Here is a 23,305-nt window from a genome sequence, read left to right on the forward strand (position 1 = left end):
TAGAGAGAGAGGGAGACGGAATCTGAAGCAGGCTCCAGGCTCGGAGCTGTCAGCATAGAGCTCGACGCGGGGCTTGAACTCACGAACCGCAAGATCATGACCTGAGCTGAAGTCGGACGCTTAACAGAGCCACCCAGGTGCCCCTCATTCTTTTCTTTCTCATGACTGCCTTGTATTCTTGCGAATGGATGTATCATAATTTACGTAACCACTCCTCCCACTGATGGACTTTTAGCTTGTTTCCAATCTTTAGGTATTATAAACAACGTCACGATGAGTCACCTTGTACACGGGTCCATGTTCTGTAGATAAATTAGGAGTCCAATATTTTGGGTTCAAACTCGGATACATTTAGGGCAAGAGAAGAGTGAACATCTGTTACATTTTCTAATAAATAACATTCATGGATTGGGAAACACCCATTAGGCACTGTGCTAAGCGTGTTTTCGGCAGCTTTATTGTGATGAAATGTATATACCATAAAATTCACTCCAAGTGTACAATTCAATGTTTTGTTTTGTTTTGGTGTTTTCACAGAGTTGTGCAACCATCACCACGATTGATTTTAGGACATTTCATCACCCCCAGAGAAACCTGCTATCCATTAGCTATTACTTTCCATGACCCTCTGTCCCCAGACTGTGGAAACCACTCATCTGCTTTTTGTCTTTGGATTTGCCCATTATGGAACTCTCATATATATGAAATCTGAACATGTGGCCTTTAATGTGTGCCTTCCTTCACTTAGCAACATGCTTCCAAGGTTTATCCATGTTGAAGAATGTGTGCATTACGTCACTCCTTTTCGTTGCAGAATAATATTCCAGTGTATAGAGTTACCACACTTCATTCATCCATTCACCAGCTGATGTCCATTTGCTTATGGTGTGAGAAGGAGGTCCAACGTCATCCTGTTGCATGTGGACATTCACCGTCCTGGCAGCATTTGTCGAAAAAAAAAATATGCTAAGCATTTTCTACTCATTAGCTCATCTACTCCCCCCTAAAACTCTAGGAGTAGGTATGACTATTAGTCTCCTTTTACAAATGAGAAAAACCAAGTCTTGGAAAGGTTAAATAAATGTCCCACGGTCCCCAAACTAATAAATGGAGGAGTCTAGATTCACACCTATATCCTCTGACGCCAGTGAAAGGACTTTGCAAGCTGTAAAGGATTGGAGAAAAGTGTTGTAAACCCTGAAAGGAATCAGCTTTCTGGAGGTGAGTGTGGAAAGGGAGAGAAGAGAGGGCAGATAACCCAGCCTTGAGAAACTCCCACTTTGGGAAGAGGAAACAAAGCTCAAGAAGAACTGGTTGTTGAGAGGGGTCCATGGGACCAGTGGTTCTCGGACGTATGGATGTCACAGACATGGTTTTCACAGTGTGATCCCTGGTACCTTGACCACATCACCAGATCATGTATGCAGCTCATAGAAGGGTCAGGTCAGGGCGTCATGAACAGAGTTGAGGAAGACCAAGATATTTAATATTGCTAAGAATATTTTTAAAAAATCCTACTTTTTTCATTTCAGAAAACCATCAGTAATTACAGAAAAAAGGAACAATTCTCCCCCTGTGTGTATATCGACACACATGCATTACACCTTGTCATATATTGCATATTAAATATTTTTTTAATGTCTATTCATTTTTTCAGAAAGAGAGAGACAGAGAGAGCAGGTGAGGGGCAGAGAGAGAGGGAGACACAGAATCGGAAGCAGACGCCAGGCTCTGACCTGTCAGCACAGAGCCCAACGCGGGGCTTGAACCCACAAACCAGGAGATCATGACCTGAGCCGATGTCGGTTGCTTAACCATCTGAGCCACCCAGACACCCCCCAATTGCCCTCCTTAATGCCCATCACCCAGTTAGGCCATCACCCCACCCAGCAACACCCCACCAGCAACCCTCAGTTTGTTCTCTGCATTTAAGAGTCCCTTCTGGTTTGTCTCCCTCTCTGTTTTTATCTTCCTTTTGCTTCCCTTCCCCTATGTTCACCTGTTTTGTTTCTTAAATTCCACATGAGTGAAATCATACGACATTTGTCTTTCTCTGACTGACTTATTTCACTTAGCATAATACCCTCTAGTTCCTTCCACGTCGCAAATGGGAAGATTTCATTCTTTCTGACCACCGAGTAATATTCCATTCTATACACACATGCCACATCGTCTTTATCCATTCATCCAGACTGGCATCTGGAACTTTACCCACTTGGAGAGCAGAACTGCGTATTTCTTCTTTGGCATAGAAATTCAATAAATGTTTTTTGGAGTGAATAACAGACCAACTAAAAGAATGAATCGGCAGCCCCGGGAAGAAAGGGGAGCGAAAGGTACGTTTAAGACGCTCGTGGAGAATGTTCCTCGGACGTTACAAAACTACCCGCCTAATTGCAGAACTAGTAAAATTGGCTCCATTGCAAAGTCCAACGTTCGGCTTTCCTCCCCCTTCCCGTCACACAGCCAACTCCAAGTGCTTCCTTCCCTCCTCTTCCCGGCAGGAGAGGAGGCTGGTCTCTAAAGGTCCTTGAAGGCAGGGATGGTGTCGGTCCAGTTCTGCATCTGTGTGTCACACATCTGGCATTGTGCACGGAATGCTGTAGGTGCTCAATCAACGCGGAAGGAACGAGGGCCGCGAGGGCGGCGGGTTGGAGTTGGCGGGCTTCGCGGGGCGACGCCTGGTCGCAGAGCCAGGCTGGGCGGCCCTTAACCCCCGAGCGGCCCGCCCCCTACCCCTGGCCGCAGCCCCCGCCCCAAAAGCCAAGGGGCGCCTGCGCGGGCGGCCGCCAGGTGGGCAGGTATCTGGGCGGGGCGCGCCGTGGTTGGCGGGCGGCGGCGGCGGGCCCGGCACCCGGAAGAGCCGCCGACTCGAGCGCAACAGGCGGCCGAGCGGGGCTGCGCGGCGCCGACCGGGCCCGGGATGGACAAGCTGAAGAAGGTGCTCAGCGGCCAGGACACCGAGGACCGTGGCGGCCTGGCCGAGGTGAGCGCGCCCGCTGCGGGCCAGCGGGAACCTTTCCAGGCTTTCCTGGAAAGCAGCGCCGCCCGAGTGCGTCCTGCCCCCGGTCGGCCGGGCGCGGGTCCAGCGCCCCCGCCTGCGCCGCCACAGGTGCCGGGCGCTCTGCTCCGGGCGGTCGGCCTGTGCGGTGCGCTGTGGCCCAGCGCTCCCCGCCCCGCAGGCCCGCTCGGGAGGGCGGCGCCGGGGCAGAACCGCGGGAACGCCCGCGGGGGCAGGCGCCGTCTCGGGGTTCTCCACCCGCTCGCTCCCCTGCCCCGCCGGCCTCCCCGGGCTCCGGAACCGGGCCAGGCCGGAGTGCGTGCGGGTCCCCGAGAGCCAGGCGGAGGGAGCCGCCTTCGGGGAGGTCGCCTGGGCCCGGCGACGGTCCTGCAGCCTCCCCTGCCCGCTGCCCCCGCGCGGCGGCCCTTAGTTGTGCGCCTGACCCCCCCTCCTCCCCCCCCCCACCCCCGCCCTTGGTCACCTCTGGTTGTTGTGGCCCGTCTCCACCGCCGAACCGTGTTGTGTCTCTGGGCCCCCAGTCTGCATATAGACGCTGCAGGCGCCCGGGACCTCGTGAGGCTGCCTGCGTGTTCGCGGGACCGTTCCCGTGGGAGGGTCCCGTCCAGCTGCGGTCTGCGCAGCCGCACAATGTTCGTTTCCTATTTCGAGCGCTTTTTCGCTCTTGTTTTCCTTTGTAACATTTTGCGTTTTGGTGTGTATTCCGCGGGCCTCGGTTTCCCCAGCCGGAAAGTTCTAGTTCTGTACACGTGAAACTAGGTGATTTCTAAAAACTCCTCCGCAGTGCCTAATCACGAAGAGCCGCCCGACGAGTTTTTTAATTGATGCCTCACCTTCATAAATACACCTTCAACCTTTAGTTTCAGAGGGCTTCTTTCTAAAAGTATAGGTCTTAGGTTTTCCATAAAGGATTCCAGGGAGGAGGAAGGAAGGAGTGGTACCTTTGAAAGCACAGGAATGATCAGTATTCCTTTCTCACCTTCTGGTTACCAGCCGGGTTTCCTCCCAACAATTGCTAGCTTTTCTTTATTTTGGCAAGAGCCTTTCTTTTCCCAATCCCAGAGTCAAAGAGACCTTTGTTCTAACTGCCAGACAGCTTGTGAGCAGATTGCCTGCAAATTCTATCCAGGTGCCTTTTTTTTTTTTAAATGTTTTTCTTTCCTTATTTTGAGAGAGGGAGAGAAAGCGCTGGCATGCATGCTCGCAAGCAGGGGAGGGGCAGAGAGAGAGAGGGAGAGAGAGAATCCCAAGCAGGCTCCACGCTGCCAGCACAGAGCCCGACGCGGGGCTCGAGCTCACAAATGGTGAGGTCATGCCACGAGCCGAGGTCCAGTGTCAGATGCTTAACTGAGCCACCCAGGCTCCCCAGTAGGGTGACATTTGGGTGGAAATTCAGCTTGAGAACGGAACCAACATGTCACTTTCCCTTCTGAAGGAAGAAACCAGAACTGCTTGGAATACTCCCCTTCTCCCAAATGGAAGTTAGGCCTTTCTGTAGCAATGCCGGCCACACCTGGACCACATCTGGTCCTTTTCTTCAAGCTTCTGGTTTGACAGGAAGTTTGGAGAGCAGGTTGAAAACAGGTTCCTGAGTTGGGAGCAGTCACGGTTGAAGGAGTTGCCAATCTAGTGACCCTTGCAGCTTCTGCCACCCCCTCCTTTCTCCCATCAGCGGGTGGAAATGTTGCTGGCCGCTTTCCCCCCCAACCCCGTTGCTGGATGGAGACTCTGATGGCCACACGAGGTGAACCTTACGTGAATACGCTGGGGTGGTTGGGCAGGAGGCAGGACCTTTGGTCTGAGTGGCAGCTGCCTGTCCCCAGCTTGGAGCAGCGGTGGCCACTTTCATCGGGTGGACAGACTCAGAAGGCCTCTGGCGTGACTGCTTGGCTGTCCCCTTTGACATGGGGGGGTGGGGTGCGATCCCTGGGGAGCCACCTGCAGGCTCCCCTGTTTTAGCAGAGCTGTTTTTGGAAATCTTGGCATCCTTTGAACCTAATCATGGTAGCAGAGAGTCAGAAGAGTAGGGCAGTCATGAATTAACTGGGATTTGTCTCACCCTTGGGTGACTTGGCCGATGCCAGCACCCTGCGGCACACCTGTGTGTGCCAGGAGTGAATACATTCAGCCGGGAGCCTGACACAGACGAGAGCCTCAGTCCTTCGAGGTCTCAGGTGCCGCTGGGAGCAGCTCCTGCCGAAGCTTGGCTGGTTGATGCAGGAGACGATGCCCAGCGGACCCAACTGCCTGAGCGCCTGTCCCTGTCTTGTCCCCGTTTCCTGGGCCCCTGCCTGGTGGAGCCCATGCCTTTCCAGTTGACCTCATCCTGTCTGGGTGGCTCTAGGGTCTGCTGCCTTGCATCACTGGGCGGGAAATGGTTTGTGCCGCAGGCGGAGAGTTCCCACCTCTGCAGATGTTCATCCAGAGGGAGGCTCGGTGACTTCTCTTGTGCTGCTCAAGAGGAGATTCATGGATGGATAACGAGCTGGAGTCCATGACTCCCGAGGGCTCTTGGAGCTCTGAGTGAGTCGGCTTCTGTGTTCCTGCCTTCTGCAGTACAGACTCACGCACTACCTCTAATTATGTGCTTCCTGGGCACCTGGGGGGGCTCAGCTGGTTAAGCATCTGACTCTTGTTTTCTGCTCAGGTCATGATCTCGCAGTTTGTGGGTTCGAGCCCCACATTGGGCTCTGTGCCGGTAGAGCAGAGCCTTCTTGGGATGCTCTCTGTATCCCTCCGCTGCGCTCTCTCATCAAAATAATAATTACAGGCACCTTGCTTTTGGTGCTATAATATGCATATATGTGTATGTAATCAGTTTTTTTGAAAATTTCAGGTCGTCGAGGCATCTTCGTTAAGCTGGGGCACCAGAATAAAAGGCTTCATTGCGTGTTTTGCTGCAGGAATTGTCTGCTCACTGCTGGTGAGATGTCCCTCTCCTCGCTTGGTTTTTCTCCACCCCGGCCCTCCTTCCCTCTGTCGTCTTCCCTTTCTGTGCCCTGCCTTTTCTCTCTGGCGCTTCATGAGATGCGTGGATAAGAGAGAGAGGTTGGGAGGTGCTGAGGAAGGCGGGGAGGAGAGCGTGTTTCTCCGTGGGCTCTTGCTTGTGTGGCTGTGGCAGGAGGGGGTCCTTGTGTGCAAACACCTTGTGCTTTATCTTCTAGGGAACTCTTCTGCTCTGGGTCCCCAGAAAGGGACTGTACCTCTTCGCGGTGTTTTACACCTTTGGTAACATCGCATCGATTGGGAGGTAACAGTTTTTTTGTTTCTTTTTCCTAATCTAAGCATAGCCGGTCACGGGATGGGAAAATGGGTGTGGATTGTGCTCGAGGGAGGAGAAGGAGGATGCTTTCGTAGTTCTAAGGATTTGGTGGGAAAAGAGGTCGTTAAAATACATCACGTCCAAAAAATATATATATACATCACGCCCATAGAATACTTTGGCATCTTAGTTTATTTTATTTATTTTTTGTTTTGTTTTTGTGTTTTAAATATAATTTATCGTCAAATTGGTTTCCGTACAGCACCCGGTGTGTTAGTTTATTTTTGAAGTCCCCTGGGATATAGTTACTGTTGTGATTTTGTGTCTGAGGGAACCGCGCACGGAGCCGTTGAATGGTTTCTTCGGGGTTGACCGCACAGCCCTCTTGGCGCCCTGGCCTGCTGCGGCCAGAGACTTGAGTGGTCATTTGGGTGACAAGGGCCCAGCGGGCCCGAGGCTGCAGATGGGCTGTGTTACTATTCTGCCCGCTGAACACCATCTCGCACCTGGCTCTTGGCGCCTGAGGTCAGGGCAGCCCATTCTGCACGCGGCAGGTGCCCAGATACCCCAGGTCAAGTGCAGTTCACGCTTCAGCCACACCTTCGTGCTGACAGCAATAGTCCTGCTCTGAGCTGGGAGTGCGGGCCTGACTATATGGTCCTCCCGGAGCCTGACCTCTGTGACCTTTCCTCTCCCTCCTCCTTCCCCTGCGTCTCAGTGAATGGTCTCAGAGTCCCTGGTGTCCAAGCCGCGGCCCCCATTATTACTCACCATGGCTTGGTGCCAACCTCTTATTGGCTTCTTCTTGGTCTCCGTGGCTATTGTCCCTGACTGATCGACTCACATGCTCAGTGAGTAAGCCCTGATCACACCCTGGGCTGGGCTCTGAGCTCTCGCAGACAAGTGTGGATTGGGTCCTCCTGCAGTGGAGCTCACTGGCCAGCCAGGCAGACATGAACTGGTAACATAATAGGGCATGGAGAAAGGGGGTGCTCAGGGAGGGGCAGCTGCCATCATCTGACCCAGGGAGCCAGGGAAGGCTTCTTGGACGTGGTGACCCTTGTGCTGCTCTTAGCTCTGGCATGTGTCACTTCCCGTCTGAACTCCTACAGGGTTCCTCTGCTGGCTTCTCTGCCTCCTTTATTGTCCCTCCCCAGGCCATTTTCCACAGAGCTGTAGAGCCATTCAGTGACCTCCCTGCCTAACTGTCTGTAGTGGTGCCTCATTTCCGGCACAGGTGTGTGCATGCAGGAGGGGCCCTTCGAGATGTGTCTTCACCCACTTCCACTCCCCAGCCAGGCTGACCTTCTTGCAATTTCCCGAAACTTCTTTGTGCCCATTCTGGGGCTAATTTCTCTGCCTGGAGTGCTGCCCCGTCTGTCTCTCCCTCTCTGTACCCCACCCCCATCCTTTTGCTCGCTTGTCAAGATTTTGCTCAAAAGTCTCCCCTCCTTCGAAACTTCTTTCTCCTTGTGACCTCTCCCCACCCCACCTGGAATCAATGACCTCTTCTTTCATATGGGGTTCTGTGTATCCCAGGTATATTGACACGACAGCACGGATAGCATTTTATTACACTGGCTTGTTAAAAGTCTCTAAGCCACTTGACAAGGGCTGCCTCTGTCTTAACTGTCCGTCTCTAATTGTTCCCAGGCCTAGTTTTGGTTTTAGCCAGAAATGTTAACCAAATGAGTGAGTCTTTGACTCTGGTTACCTTCTAAAAGCTTACTTTATGAAGGCCTAAGATAGTAAAACGCTGGCTCACCGAGGTGTCTAATCTCGTCTCTAAAGCTCTCTCACATACTAACTTTTGGAGGGTTTTGCTCTTGGCAGACAGCGTCGGCTGTAATGTAGTCTACAGATTGACCATAAGTACAGGAAGGAGTGTGTTGTTAGTCCAGAACTATTTAGCAAACCCTAATGGGGTCAGCTCTTCACTGCCTGCGGAAGTAGCAAAGGGAGCCGATGATTATTTCCGGGGTGTGGCTAGGAGTTTATGGCTTTGCCTATAATGTGTTATATTTTCGTAGATATGCTGCACTTAATTTTGAATGCCAGCCTTGGCTCTCATTGTTCAGTGTTGGCTAAAATACCTGACTTAAGAGTGCAACTATGTGGGGCGCCTGGGTGGCCCAGTCGGTTGAGCGACCGACTTTGGCTCAGGTCATGATCTCGCGGTTCGTGGGTTCGAGCCCCGCGTCGGGCTCTGTGCTGACAGCTAGCTCAGAGCCTGGAGCCTGTCTTCGGATTCTGTGTCTCCCTCTCCGTCCCTCCTGCTTGCTTTCTCTCTCTCTCTCTCTCTCTCTCTCTCTCTCTCTCAAAAATAAATAAAACATTAAAAAAAAAAAAGAGCACAGCTATGAATTGAGGTTGAAAGTTACTGGCAGTTTACAGAGACGTAGACCTATGTTTTACATTTGTTGTTTTACCATCACCCAGTAGCTAATGTTATCTGCCGGTTGGCTTGTTAAACACTGGTTAATACCAGTTACTCCCCACGGTGATGCCACGTGGGGCATTTCTGCCAGGAACCCAGACACATGACAGATATAACCCTCAGGGGTTAGGCATGAGGGTCTGCGTGTGGTTCCTCTCACAGGCCACCTGTCAAGTTCCACTCCTCCTGAAAGCACACTAGGGATTTCTTTTGGAGCTTTGGATCCAATAGATGGGGGTTTGAATGCCAGCTCTTGAAGTTCCTAACTGTGAGATTGTGGATAAGTAAGTTAGCCTTTCTAAGCTTCGTTTTCTCATATCTGAAAATAAGTGTTATAACACCTAATTCACATAGTTGCTGAGGGATGGAATGAGGTCGGGGATGTCCTATCTGGCATCTAGCAAACATTGAACAAATAATAGATGATACCACCTGTAGAATTATTCTCTGCAGATTATGAAGAAAATGAAAGGCACTACTTTTTAACCTAAACAACCTCTACCTGTCAGATATGGCTTCCTTTTTTTTTTTTTTTTCTTTTTTCTTTTAGAGAGAGAGAGAGCAAGCAGGGGAGAGGGGCAGAGGAAGAGAGAAAGAATATCTCAAGCAGGCTCCATGTTCAGTGCAGAGCCCGACCCAGGGCTCGATCTCCCAACCCTGAGATCATGACCTGAGCCCATATTAAGAGTCGGCCGCTCAACGAACTGAGCCACCGAGGCGTCCCTGTGGTTTTTCTTTTTAAAATTACCCGAGTGTTTGGTTTGTTCATTTGTTTCCATGGGTAGGACGGTAAGGAGGCAAGGCAGCACCCCTTAGAGGGGTCCTCTAACCTGGTGGCTGCGACAGACCTCCATGCACTTACTGCCTGATGTGCTGGGGTTGGGGTGGGGGGGAGCCTGGATAGGTAACAGCCTTCCGCCATTCAGTTTTGTCATCTGCCAAGTAAGTACGATGCTTTCCTGTCCTCAGCCCTACAGTTGGCGAAGGATTCCGTGACAGTGATGCACCCGAGGCCCTTAAGCACAGTACTTGGCATGTAGTGAGAACTTTTCACATGATGGCATGTGAGAGACAGACAGTGCAGGTGAGGGAGGGGCGGAGAGAGCTGTCAGCACAGAGCCCGACCCGGGGTTCGAACTCACGGACTGCGAGATCATGACCGCGCTGAAGTCGGACGCTTAGCCGACTAAGCCCCCCAGGTGCCCCACACGTCGGCTGCTCTGACTGCTGTGATTACCGCCAGTCACCTTGGGGGAGGGGATGGGGGGCAGCTTGGGGTTCCATTCTGGGCTGAAGGCGTGTGTACGTTTCCCTCTTAGCACCGTCTTCCTCATGGGGCCCATGAAACAGCTGAAGCGAATGTTCGAGCCGACGCGCCTGATTGCGACTGTCATGGTGCTGGTAAGGTCTGCCTTTTAGCTGCGCTTGTCAAATGGCCGTTTTTATTTCCGCCGTATGGGATTTTTCTTGTCTTAAACCTAAAGACCGCTTTTGGTTTTCCTTTCGTCTTGACTCACTGCCTGATGCTGGTAGCCACCGTCACTCAGGGAGAATTCGGGGTCTGATAATTACCCCCTTGCTGTGGCAGTTGGTGTTAGGGTCCTGCCGGCTCTGCACCCCGGAGGGATTGTGAAATTGGCCATACTGATGTGGTAGTAAGAGAGCTGGGACACCCTCCTGGGGACGGGGGAAGCCACGCACAGGCAGAGCTTAGCGGGAAGAACCCGGAAAGAGAGAGGGAGTGTGGCGGCGGGGGCAAGGGCAGAGAGAGAATCCCAAGCAGGCCCCGGGTTGTCAGCACAGAGCCCCGTGTGGGTTTCGATCTCGCAAATGATGAGATCGTGACCTGGGCGGTAATTAGGAAATCAGACGCTTAACTGCTTGAGCTGCCCAGCGGCCCCCTTCATCTGTTTTTCTGACACGGGTCTGCTTTCTTTCTTTCTTTTTAAAAAAAAATTTTTTTTTTTTAATGTTTATTTTTGAGACAGAGAGACAGAGCATGAACGGGGGAGGGTCAAAGAGAGGGAGACGCAGAACCTGAAACAGGCTCCAGGCTCTGAGCTGTCAGCACAGAGCCCGACGCGGGGCTTGAACTCACGGACTGCGAGATCACGACCTGAGCCGAAGTCGGACACTTAACCAACTGAGCCACCCAGACTCCCCTTAAATTTTTTTTAATGTTTATTTATTTTTGAGAGAGAGAGTGACAGCACAGCAGGGCAGGGGCAGAGAGAGAGGGAGACCCAGAATCCAAACCAGGCTCTGAGCTGTCCGCACAGAGCCCGACGCGGGGCCCGAACTCACGGACCGCGAGATCACGACCTGAGCCGAAGTCGGACGCTCAACCGACTGAGCCACCCAGGCGCCCCAATCCAGTTCTTTTTAATCCACATCAGTTCTTACTGGCCAGTTTCGTTTCCTGGGGATTTTAACTCTTCTGCCAAACATGAGTAACTCGCAAGCCTCCACGTGGGTCCAGTGCTTTGCAATGAAGGGTGCCTTCGGTTGCCATGATTATCACAGAATCGGGTCACTGCAGCGGGAGAAGCGTTGTTAACGTTTGCCAACGGTGAAGTCTTAACAGTATTTTTCTCCGTGTTGTTGCTGTATTAATTCGTGTTTTCCCTCTCTCTCTAGCTGTGTTTTACACTCACCCTGTGTTCTGCCTTCTGGGTGAGTGTGCATTTTAATTTCCCCGGCCCTTTCTGGTTTATGCCCCTCGTCACGCACCGTGCGGTAACCGTTGTTTTCTTTCAGTGGCATAACAGGGGGCTCGCTCTCATCTTCTGCATTTTGCAGTCCTTGGCCCTGACGTGGTAAGTGCTGTTTTACGTAGCCCCCTCCCACCTCCATCTCTGACTAGTGCAGCTGAAGGAGATTGAACTCCACGTGGTGTGGGTAGGAGGAGAGAAAGACACAGACACTTTTCAACTTAAGGATTCTCCGCGGTGCGAGTGAAGTCAGGCCCCGGAGCCAACAGGTGGCATCAGTGGCCTTGGGTGGCCAGGGGAGGCCGATCGTTTGCCCGGTGCGGCGTTTTTGTGCGGGGCTCACGGTTGATTTTGAGATGTGATGAATGTGACTCAGTCACTCATGTCCGGTCAGAGCAAGGACGACGAAGCGTTACAGGGGCTGGTAGGAGGAGGCTTGTGAGTCAGGGAGACGTCGAAGGAAAGGAGAGTGGTAGGGAAGTCGTGATGTTGCGTTTGCGATGGAATGAGTCATTCAGCGGAAGCACAAAGAGGGAGTTGTCAGCAGGAGGCGAATTGGTGAAATGGAAAGCCACGCGGCTGAGGGCGGTGGGACTAGCATGTGCACTGGAGGCCGGTCGGCAAGGCCGGGGTGCTGTCGCTCAAGAGCCACGCGCGGTGATCGGGCGCTGGAGACCCCGTTATTGGGGGCCGGTGGTGGGGCTGCAGGTTCGGGCCCTTTCGGACGGGTCCAGCGTCGGAGGGAGAGGGCGGTGGAATCGATGGCTTCTGAGACGTTTCTGTAGTACTTCCGGAGTTTGTCAGGGGATGATTCATGCCTGCCTCAGCAGTTCCTATGGTGTGCCGATCCACTCGGGAAAGTAAGAGGGTTTGCTCTAGGGCAAAGGGGACAGGGCCGCGGGATGGCTGTGCCCCTGCTCGCCAGACCGCAAGCTGAGCGCCCGTCCCTCCCTTTCGTGATTTTGGACTTCTGAATAAATAGACTTCCCAAATGCTTTTTGGGATTTGCTGTGTCCACAAGTGAACGAGCTTCCGTGTACGGGGAGTATGAGAAGAACGATGGCCTGGTTTTTAATGACACACGTTCCGGGAGTAGGTGCCGAAAGGGTCAGGTTTCGTGACTTATGTTTTATTGTGGTTTCTTCTGGGGGCCGAAACTGGTACCCACACGCACGTGCCTTTCTGATAGACTGAATTCGAATCCAGTTTTCAGAGGCTCAGCGTTCATATGGGCTCAGGCAGATGGCCATATCCCTGCCAGGACCGACGGTGTTGTGCTCTTTGCGGGCCGACCAACTCACTCCCTGCCTGACACACGGGCCTGGTCCGTTAGGGTTGTTTTCTCCTCCCTGCGGGGTCCTCCTCTCAGAAGGGGCTGAGCCAACTGGGCTCTCGAAGAATCATAGCATAGCTTGCTTATGTTTTTATCCGTTGAGCAGTTGGTCGTGGGTTTTTTCTTTCTGTTCTCTTTTCTTTCAAGCTTAATAGGAACAGAGCAGAAAATTATCCCTGTCAGTTACACTCTGTCGAGGATTTGTAAATATTAGAGGACAAGTGATCAGGGTTTTATTTGGTACTGTTTCAGAGTAGGGCTCTGTACCACCTGGATATGTGGGATCCGCTGGCTCATTTGGTTACAGCGGTGACCTTGTGAGGCTGAGGGGACAGGGTTGCTTCCACGTGGGTCTTCTGCCCTTCTTCTCTGGCCACAGACGACCCTACCTCCCTCCCCACCTGAACGTGTGGCACAGCTCGCGTTCACGTGTGGGTGCGAGCGTGCGTGTGCGTGTGTGCGGCCTGCACGCTGGGGAGGGAGAGGGTCACGGCTCAGGGCCCGTTCCTCCCGGTGTGCGATCTTCCACTCCCTCCGTCTAATTTCCACTTGTGTTTGTTTTCGTTGCAGGTATAGCCTTTCCTTCATTCCGTATGCAAGGTAAGACGGACTGTATTTCGGACTGTAACTTCCGTCCCTTGGGGCTGATGGTATGTTCGCGAAGGGCGTTTAGTTCAGAGCGCTTTCAGAGAGCACGTATTACCTTCATTGAAATTCTTTGAGACCAACAGGTAAATGTCATATACCTGTTTTGTAGGTTAGGAAGCCGAGGGCCCTCTCCACCCCGCTCCCCCATGTTTCAGGGACAACAGGCGCTGACCCAGGACCACCAGTTCCGGTGGCGTGAACATTCTCCTGTGATACAGAGTGTGTTTGTGCACACGATCACTCTTTGTAACTTGTAGCTTTGCGGAGATCTGCAAGGGGAACGTCACTTTAATATCACCGAGGAAGGCGGGCGGGGGTGGGGGGTGTCTAAGCTCATGCCCGTTTTCTCGCGGTGCCATTGAGAGTGTCTGAGAGGAGTTTACAGACGGGATATAAGCAGGGCCAGTTCTCGCAGGACCAGGGTTTCCTAAGTAGCAGTGTGACCTCGGGCAACTTGCTGGACCCCTCTGGCCTTAGTGGACTCAGTGGACAAGCAGAGCGTTGGACCAGATCACCCCCCCTTCCAGCTTCCACACCGCCTTCAATTGGCACTTCAGCCACGGGCCTCTCAAAACTGTGATCTTTGCCTGACTCTGTTCTCCTGCAACCATTCGATCTCCACTCATCTCTGTCACCACCTGTCAACTAAAAAAAGAAGGTTTTTCCTTAACCGTGGAGAAGAAAAATCGCATGGGAGCGGGGAAGGAGGGAGAGCAGCCCCGCGTCTTCACGCATTCTGGGTGTGCTGCTGACAGGGATTTGAAGACGCCGGGGGGTGTCCGACGAGAGGTTCACAAGTCCATCAACACGAGGGCAGCCGTGTGGCTCGGGAGCGGGTTCTAGGGGAATAACAGGAAAATTCAGCCTGCTGACCCAGCCGGTTCGGGGAGATGGGGGGCTGTCTTGGGAAACTAGGTTTTTGCATGAAATAAGCCTGAGCCTCCAGTGGGTTATTTACCAGCTTTGCCAACAGGGTGAACGTGTCATCGTGCCCGGACCAGTAGCCTAGTTTGCAGGGCCCGGTGCGAAATGTAAATGTGGGCTCCTTGTTAAAAAGATGACGGAGGATTTCACGATGGCCACCACGGGGCATTAACCTGGGCGTGGAGCCTTTGAAGTAGGCGGCCCGGTGCAACTCTATACGTCTCTTACCCATGCAGCTGGGCCTGCGTGGTGCTGTTCTTCAAGGGTTGCAGACTTGACCTGGATCGGCATTTCTGGAGCTTAGGCACGAGTGATGGACCGAATGATAGAAAGCTACTTGTAGCAGTGAATTTCGTGTGCTGACTAGTAGGGCAGGAATCACAGAGAGAGGCCCTGCGCTCCCACAGTGTTCCACAGAAATAGTGGTTACGTGGTGGAAAAGGCTTCTGTGGTCAGATACGTTTGGGTAGAGGTTAAGCAAAATTAGGTGGTCGTTCCGGGTCCTTGAATATGTTGTGTGTGTTGTCAGCTGCCATGAGGGATCTTACTTGGTTGTAAGACCCTTTCTTGTGCAGAGCATCTCCCAGGACTACAGGACAGAACATATCTTAAGAAATGCAGCTCTAGAAATTATCTTTGTATTAAGACACAGCGCCCGCTCATGCAAATGCATGCACTTACCCCTGCCTGCCTCCGTGACTCCCAGTATCCTTGGTGTAGGGGCAGCGGAGAGCAGAGGGACTGGGGTGGGAGCCCTGGCACACAGCCGGGTTTGGTGGGGCTGGGACAGTAATTGGGTACCCACTCTTTCCTTCCACGCTGGACACTGAGTTCTGAGGAGTAAGTGCCTGGTGCAGGCCTAATACAGCAGGTTAATACACCCTCAGTCACTCCAGAGAGCCCCCTATGCTAGGGAGCTCCTGACAGCTGTCCCTTAGCAGGTTTCTGCTGCTTGCTTAGGACGAAGAAAGGCCCTGGTGACTATTTGATCTCATGTTTTCAGCGCGTAGAGTGATTCTGGTTGATATTAAAACGCACAGTCCTAAACTCTTGGTTTCTGATAATCTCTACTTTTTCCCCTGTCTTCTCCTTTGGTTATCCTGAATGGCTATCAGTTATTAAATACCTACTCTGTTCGGTGTGTTCGTTCCTGCGGCTGGTCTTTAGGGTGAGAGGGACACCCCCTTTTACAGATGAGGAATCTGAAACTCAGCAAGACAAATAACTTGCCCACAGTAACACTAATTTGGAGCTGAGGTTTGGTGCCAGGTAGATTGACCCCGTAGTGCAGGTGCTTTCTGCTCCGCAGGGTGCTACTCTGGGTACCCTGGAAATCTAAAGGAGGGGCTTTACCGCTTCCGGGGCCTTTGGGGTGATGACCTCTCATTTATCTCTGTGCTTTTCCTCCTAGGGATGCCGTGAAGAAGTGTTTTGCTGTGTGTCTCGCATAACCCACGGTCCGTTTTTGCAAAGCTTTGGAAGAAGGCACCATGCCCGGAAGCTGGTGGACGGTTTTGTAAATACCTTCTAAACCTCTTGCAGACACGTGCCTTTTCTCTCGCAGCCGCGTGTTGCTTGTGAGCCGAACATTGGAGGGCTGCTTTTGGAGGCAGTGTTGGTTTCGCAGACCCAAACGTCTATAGCACGGTGTGAGAGATGGGTTCTGGATCTTAGGGAGTAGAATATTCCTCATGCGCCTGTTTCCCCTTTGGACGGTGTTCCCCTGGAGTCTCGTAAATAAAAACCTCGTTAAGCAGCAGCAGATAAGCCTTGGGGAGCCAGTGATCCCCAGGGGACGACAGGCAGCGCCATCAGAGAAGGCGGGGGTGCGACAATAAGGGACAGAGTTTGGGGGTCAATGGGGACTTGGTAGACTTGCCCTCAGCGTGGAGACCATCCCCCCCCCCCCCCCCGCCGCCGCCTCACACAGTGTGGACGTGCTTCTGGTCTGGGGTCTGGGAACCAGTGGTTCTCTGCGGTGACCTCTGTATACAAACCCGTGGAAGGCCTGGTCGTGGAGTGACCTGGAAAAGGAGCGCTTTTTGGTGACACGTGTTGTTTTCAAATCTGAACGTCAGCCTTCTTGGTCTTCTGATTCCACACCTGACGATGATATTTCAGCGCGCACTCTTTTTCTCTTGAGGTTTCCTTTCTCCCCCTTACCCCACCCCCCAATCTTTCCTCATGACCTCTTAGAACTAGACTGGGGACAGAGCCGCGACAGAACACACACGGTTTGCTTTTGCACAAGAGCTGACAGGAGGTGAAAAATCTCGCTGCTCCCTACTGTATTTTTTGGTTTTTTTTTTTTCCATTATTTATAAATGTTGCTTTTAAGCTGATCCCATTTTCCATTCTGCCCTGGAATGGGGCCAGGGGTGAGTGGGTGGGAAGACAGAGCCCCACTGTGGGGCCCGCAGGAAGGAGGCACGCCTGCCCAGTGACCTTTAAACAAGTGCCAGTGTTTGCACTCGAGCCCCAGACACCGGGGCGGGATGCCGTGGACCGTCGGGTGGTTCCGTTGCTGGCCCCGTCTACACACAGGGTGCATTGTCCCCTGGGCTTCGTCTGGTCCTCACGAGAGCCTGGTGGCAAGGAGGTGATGGTTCTGTCACTGGGCGGTCCAGGAAAGCAGGCTCAGAGAGGTTAGCAGATTTCCCTAAAGCCACAGCCGGTGGCAGAACTGGGCCCGGAGCCTGGGTGCCCCAGCTCCGGTCTCCTCCACGACCCCGCGTTTCCCAGTGTGGCTCTGGAGGTGCCTCCTCTAACTGTTTTGCCTGTTCTGTTTTCACCAGCCAAGCCCGTGCCTTTTCCGGTCCCGTTCTCTTTACGTCACTGCACTGTCTCCTGCCCAGCCTCCCTTTGGGGAAGCTTCCTTCTGGATCCGCAGGGTCTCCGTTGTTCCTTTGTGTGCCCTTTCAGCTCCTCCTTGCTGCCTGACCATCATAAATACCCTGCCTTGATGGCCAGAGTTCTTGGCATTGCGGGGCCTCTAAAGCAAGCCCACAAGTGAAGTGTCTTCGGGGTCGCCTTTCTGTTCCCTACCCAGGTCTGGCTAGTCCACTCGGGTTCTGGCTCCGGGACCTCCAAACCAGAGGCTGTGATGTGCACTCGTGGTCTCCTTGCTTGTGGCCAATTGCTAAATTCTTTCTCCTGTTGCAGCTGAGAAGCTGAGACCTCAGAGCTGCTAGTGTTTTCCTCCGAGCTGGGAGGTATGAGCTGGCCCGATAGGGCCAGAGTGAGGGAGCCAGTCTTACCCAGTCCTCTCTAGGCTGTGGAGGGCACCCTGTTTTATCCCGAGGTCCCTAACCTGCCTTCAGCCAGAAGGGGAAGCTATGTGCTACCTTCTGGCCTCTGTGGAGCTCTTTCACGTCTGAGGCGGCTCCGGGAGGTCGCTCAGATCTCAGAAGTGCTCCAGGAACGGGCCCAGAAGAGGTCAGGAGTGTCCACTGTTCGCTCTCTTCGGAGCTGATGTGAGGCTAGCCTGTCTCTACGGGCTCCAACCAGCCTGGAGTAACTAAAAGGCTGATCCCGGTGACCCTTTTCAATGTCTGGACTGGACTTTGTGGGACACGAGGTCGAGACACCCTTTGAGATGTCACCAGGGCTGCGTAGCTTGGTGGTAACGGATGTGGGCTTTAATGGCCAACGGGTCTGTGTGTGTTGTGACTCAGTCACATGCTGGTGTCAGGTTGAACAAGTTACTTGAGCTCCGTCCCCTCACTTTGCTTATCTGTTTAGAAACAAAGGAGATAACAGTTCCCGCCGGATCTTCGTAGTACATCAGTGAGCTGTGTATCAGGTGCTTAGCCCGGGGCCCAGGATAGGTACAGGATATCTCTGTGAAAGGAAGGTATTATTACTTAGTCCCAGAGATAACAGGTGACCTTTGAAGGGGACGGGATGAATGTCTCTGACGGCTAACTTATCTAAGAAAATATTTATCTAGCATTATGTCTAGCACAGTAGACGTGGCCATGCATTGTCTCCTGTAATATTCGCAGTGACTTTGCAGGCTGGTGGCCCTGTTTCCGGCACCGAAGAGAAGGAATAGCCTCAGGGCAGTGGTCCCTCCAGGTCTCACCAGTAGAGGGCGCGGGTTCTTGCATTAAAGCACCTGCTTTGCCCTAACCTGTGGCCTGTGACCGGTTGGCGCTCACACAGCTCCGTCTGGACGGTGTCGGCAGCTTTTGGATGATCCCGTCTTTCAGAATCTTCCAGACTCCTGCATTTCCCTTCTGCCACCTCCCCCTTTGGTTTTCCCTACTTGTTTCTGCCCACTGCACTGTGGGAGGAAGAAATCCATGTCAAATCCGCTGAAATCTGTAACCAGGCAACAGTTCTGGTTGTAAGCACCCTCTTTGGGGGGGGGCGAGTGGGGAATTAGAGTTCGGACCCCATGGCTGGCAGGCTGGCGGCCGTCTTGGCTTCCCTGCCCGCCGTCCTGCCTGTTCACTGCTGGGGGAAGCAGAGGTCGTTGCATTTTTGGAACGAAGGGAACCATTGAGGCGACTTTTTTTGCGCCTGGGAAGTAGGCTCCCCAAAGGGGTGCCTCCAGCTGCATGGGAGCAGTGCCCCCAGTGCTCTTCCCTCTGCTCCCCAAGGCTGGACAGCCGTCCCCCCACCCTCGGAGCCTGCCGTTGGACCCCCTGCCACCCGTCTCACCACCTAGGAGGTTTCCCTTCTGCCCACCGACAGTGCTCCCAGGCAGCTCTGGCTGCCAGATCGTGTGTGTGGCCGTGCCCCTCCCTAGCCACTGCTGCCCGGGCCCGGCTGGCTGTTCCCTGGGAAAGTGGGACACCGTCCCCACCTGGGCATTTCCACTGGGCTGCTGATCTCAGTGCTCAGAGCCTCTCTCTCTCATTGTTGTATGGGGACTTCGTGGGGTATCCCTCTGAGGGCCCCCTCCCTCCCACCCCAATCAGGGTGCGCTCAGGGAGCAGGAAATCAAACCACGAGATGCATCTAAATCAATTACTTTGGATACTTCCATTAGAAAAGGTGACGAAGAAGTAAGGCACACCCTGGGAACAGGGTATGGGAGATACTGGTTTGGCTGCTTCTGCTTTTGAGAGCTCCAGGAGCGTGACAGGTGTGGCCGTGTGTCCCTTGGGGGACTGAGTTAGGAAACGGAACTCAGCCCTCGGGTTCCCGTGGCTGTGGGTTCCCTTTTCCGTGGGGCAGCCCACGCCGGGGCTGGCTGCCTCACCTCTTCCCTCCGACAACACCCAACCAGAGTCCGCTGCAGGATTACAAATTAGTTACAAGTTTACAACCCGTCCTGGACCTCGTTTTCAGCAAATGAAATGCTCGTTTTCATTTTCAGCCAATGAAGAAAACCCATGTTTGTAGATTTTTGGCATAGTTTTCTTGATTTTTAAAATCTAAAAAATGTTTTGGATGTTTTAAGATGTCCTGTAGTTTTTCTCAGATAACAGTTTATAAAAAGCTAACAGACCTACATCTGAAGTTAAATACGGATTTATATCTGAAACTCTTGATAGGATATTAACAAAAGAATGTAGGATGTTTGACTTTTTGGAAATTCTTATTGGAAAACCTGGGAGATTAAATCGCGTGCCTTTAAATCACGTACCTTGTAAGTCACAGTTCATGAATTTTATGAAATTCTGAGATCTGGAGCATTTTTAGTCGAGTAAAAAGTGTTTTGCGGTTTATTTGAGCCTGGTTCCTTCAGGATAGGCTGTGTAGTCCCGTCTGGGCTGTTTCCAGTTCTATCACAGGCTACCCTGCGAGTCCCTGCTACACCAGCCTTTGTTCTTGGTCGCTCAGGGATTCGTTGTGCAGAAAGGCCTCACGAAGCTCAGAAACTCATGCTGGCAGGGATCTGACCCTAAAGCTTGTGGGCAGAGCCCGGTGAGGCAGACGGGAGCCGCGGGGCCCTCGTTCAATGCACACCGACCAAATACAATTCCATTCTTCCTAGCAGGAGCTGATAGGCTGATGATGGGCTGAGAAGTGCACAGAACATTTTCTGTGGACGGGATGAGCTGAAAGCAGGCAAGAGCGAGTTCACTAGGCAGGTGGTAGGTAGTCCTCTAGGACCAGATGCGGCTATTTGAAATGAAAAGTCAGTCCACAGCGTTGTCGTAAACAGCTGATGCTGATGTGTGTATTTACCACAAGGTAACCAAAAAACCTTCGCGGACAAACATTCCCCGATTAAGGGGGCTGCCTGGCCTCAACATCCTCGTGAGGTATCCTTGAAGACCAAATAAAGACGTATCTGGGCAGAGTGTTGTCCTCTGTCTGTTGAACTTCCGTACTGCAGCTAGTGAGCCTTTACTTGTAAGCACAAGTGAATCTTGGCATTTGTTGGACACCCTAAAGGAGAAGTCTAGTTGACTTCCAGTTTCGTGGTCCTTCTGCTGTGAAGAGTGTTCGTTTTGCCTTTTTCAATGTTTGCTTGACTTTGCCACTTTGAACAAGGAAAGGAAAAATGTTAAATCCTCCCAGCTCTGATCTTTGTGGCTTTTGTAAATTCTGATTGTGAAGTTGGGGATAAAGACGTTCAAAGCCCGTGGATAATTCACATGCCTTCAGAACATTGTGCCTGTTGTAATACCATGAGCTTTTAAAACACTTTGTTAGAACATGAATCGATTTTTGCAATTGTATAGAGATATTCAACTAATTTTGAACGCTGCTGATTGCATAACTGAGTTTTTTAAATCCAAAAATATATTCTTGTCTGCTACTTTTCCTACCTTGAGATTCTGTTTCATACAAGTGTTTCTTTTTTTTGCTAATGCATTTCAAAGGGAAAGAATTTTGCGGACGATGAAGCTGTTTTTTCCCCCAAAGCATTATAAAACTGTTCTTAATTTTTCTTCTCTTGCTTTTTGTTTCCTTCTCCAATAAATGATTGCATTATGGTCTTTAATAAATCTAATACTGTCTCGTATTCATGTTTGTTTTCCCGGGAGTCACTAAGCCAAATGAAGGTTGTATGACTGCAAGATAAGACCCTGCCCTTATTTCGCATTCGTAGTACGCAGCATGCATTGTTAAGCACTTAAAGTTGTTTTTGAGCTAACTTGGTATGTAGTCGTCTTTCTCCAATGACTTGGGGATAACATGGCTCTAAGTTTTGAAGAGTTTTGAAGGTAAGAAATGTGTTTGCCAACGTTTTTGTTTTATTGGAGTATTCGTACACACCTAGCTGGTTTAGTCACTGCCTAAACTAGTTTGTATCAAGTTGTTCATAATATTTCGCTATTCTTTTAGTGTTCTAGGATTTGTAGCTATGGTTGTTCTCTCTTTGCCAATGATACTGGTAATTTGTGTCTCCTTGGTTTATCTTGGTCAGTCGGGCTTAACATGATTTTATTGATCATTTCAAAGACAAACTAGTTAAAAAGTTTTGAGCAGATAATGAAAAAAAAATTTTTTTTTTATTTAAAAAAAAAATTTTTTTTTCAACGTTTTATTTATTTTTGGGACAGAGAGAGACAGAGCATGAACAGGGGAGGGGGAGAGAGAGAGGGAGACACAGAATCGGAAACAGGCTCCAGGCTCCGAGCCATCAGCCCAGAGCCTGACGTGGGGCTCGAACTCACGGGCCGCGAGATCGTGACCTGGCTGAAGTCGGACGCTTAACCGACTGCGCCACCCAGGCGCCCCCAAAAAATTTTTTTTAATGTTTATTTTTTTGAGACAGAGACAGAGCGTGAGCGGGGGAGGGGCAGAGAGAGAGAGGGAGACACAGAATCCGAAGCAGGCTCCAGGCTTTGAGGTGTCAGCACGGAGCCCGACATGGGCCTCGAGCTCATGGACCATGAGATCATGACCTGAGCTGTAATCGATACTTAACTGACTGAGCCACCCAGGTGCCCCAAAAGTTCTGAGCAGACATTTGACAAAAGTATATGAATGGCCAGCCAACACCTCTTATACTGTGTTATCATTATATAAGTTAAAGCAGGTAAAACCCAAACCTAGGCTAAAAATACATGCTTCGGTGGTAAGATTGTAATGAAGAGTAGGACTTTACACTTCATTTGCACGGAGTTAGGATAGTGATGACCTGAAGTATGAAGAGGTTGGTGATTGGGGAAGGGACACTGGAGGAGGGCTCTGGGCCCTGGTTTTCCTATTTCTTGATCAAGTGGTAACTTACAAGGTGTTCACTCCGATAAATCATTACACTTGTGTTTTTTGTGTATGTGCACTTTTATGATGTGTTTGGTTTCATTGATTTTCACTGTTGTCTATTTTTTATTTAATTGGTTTCTTTTCTTACCTTTGTTTCTTTCCTTATACTTTGGGTTTAACTTTTCTAGCTTTATAAGGTGGGAGCTTAAATAATTGCTTTTAGATCTTCCTTCTCTTCTAATATAACTGAATACCATAAATTTCCTTGGAAGCACAGCCTTGGTTGCATCTCACAAATTTTGGTATGTTGTGTTTTTCAGTTTAATAAAGTTCAAAATATTTTCTTTTTTGCCTTTTTATTATTACTACCATCCACCTCTGGACTGCCTCCACAATCCCAGCATACCACCCCGCCTTTTCTCCCCTTCCCCCTCCCCCTGCTTCTGGCTTCACCACCTCCTCCCCTCCCTGTCTTTCCCTACCCCAACCTCACACCATATCTCCACTCCCTGCCCCTCCCAAACATGGCCTCGCCCAGTTTAAGATATTCTGCTTCCCTATAATTTCTTCTTTTACACAATGATTGCTTAAAATCTTTTTTTTTTTTTTAAGTTTACTGATTTTGAGAGAGAGAGAGGAGGAGCAGGGGAATGGGGGTGGGGTGGGGTGGGGAGAGAATCCCAAATAGACCCTGTGCTGTTAGTGCAGAGCCCCACGTGGGGCTCAAACTGAACGAACTGTGAGATCGTTGCCTGAGCTGAAAGTAAGAGTCAGATGCTTAACCAACTGAGCCACCCAGGTGCCCCTTGACCCATCGGTTACTTAGATGTGTGTTTAATTTTCTGACGTTTGGGGA

The 23,305-nt window shown here is 51.4% G+C and overlaps 1 protein-coding gene and 1 long non-coding RNA gene across 2 annotated transcripts; one reads left to right on the plus strand and one right to left on the minus strand.

Moving 5' to 3' along the window:
* Window positions 1–435: 435 nt before the first annotated feature.
* LOC111558328 lies at window positions 436–4,396 on the minus strand. Its single transcript, XR_002739057.2, has 2 exons — window positions 3,483–4,396; window positions 436–936 (listed from the first exon to the last, which is right to left on the minus strand). It is a non-coding gene; the product is annotated as an uncharacterized LOC111558328 (long non-coding RNA).
* On the plus strand, window positions 2,822–21,247 carry SFT2D2 (SFT2 domain containing 2). Its single transcript, XM_023247217.2, has 8 exons — window positions 2,822–2,986; window positions 5,856–5,942; window positions 6,184–6,269; window positions 10,038–10,119; window positions 11,356–11,391; window positions 11,476–11,534; window positions 13,333–13,362; window positions 15,746–21,247. Exons 1-8 carry the CDS (start codon window positions 2,924–2,926, stop codon window positions 15,783–15,785), a joined length of 483 nt encoding a protein of 160 aa, XP_023102985.1. The 5' UTR covers window positions 2,822–2,923; the 3' UTR covers window positions 15,786–21,247.
* Window positions 21,248–23,305: the final 2,058 nt, after the last annotated feature.

The sequence above is a fragment of the Felis catus genome, chromosome F1, assembly GCF_018350175.1.
Source record: "Felis catus isolate Fca126 chromosome F1, F.catus_Fca126_mat1.0, whole genome shotgun sequence".
Lineage (NCBI taxonomy): Eukaryota > Metazoa > Chordata > Mammalia > Carnivora > Felidae > Felis > Felis catus.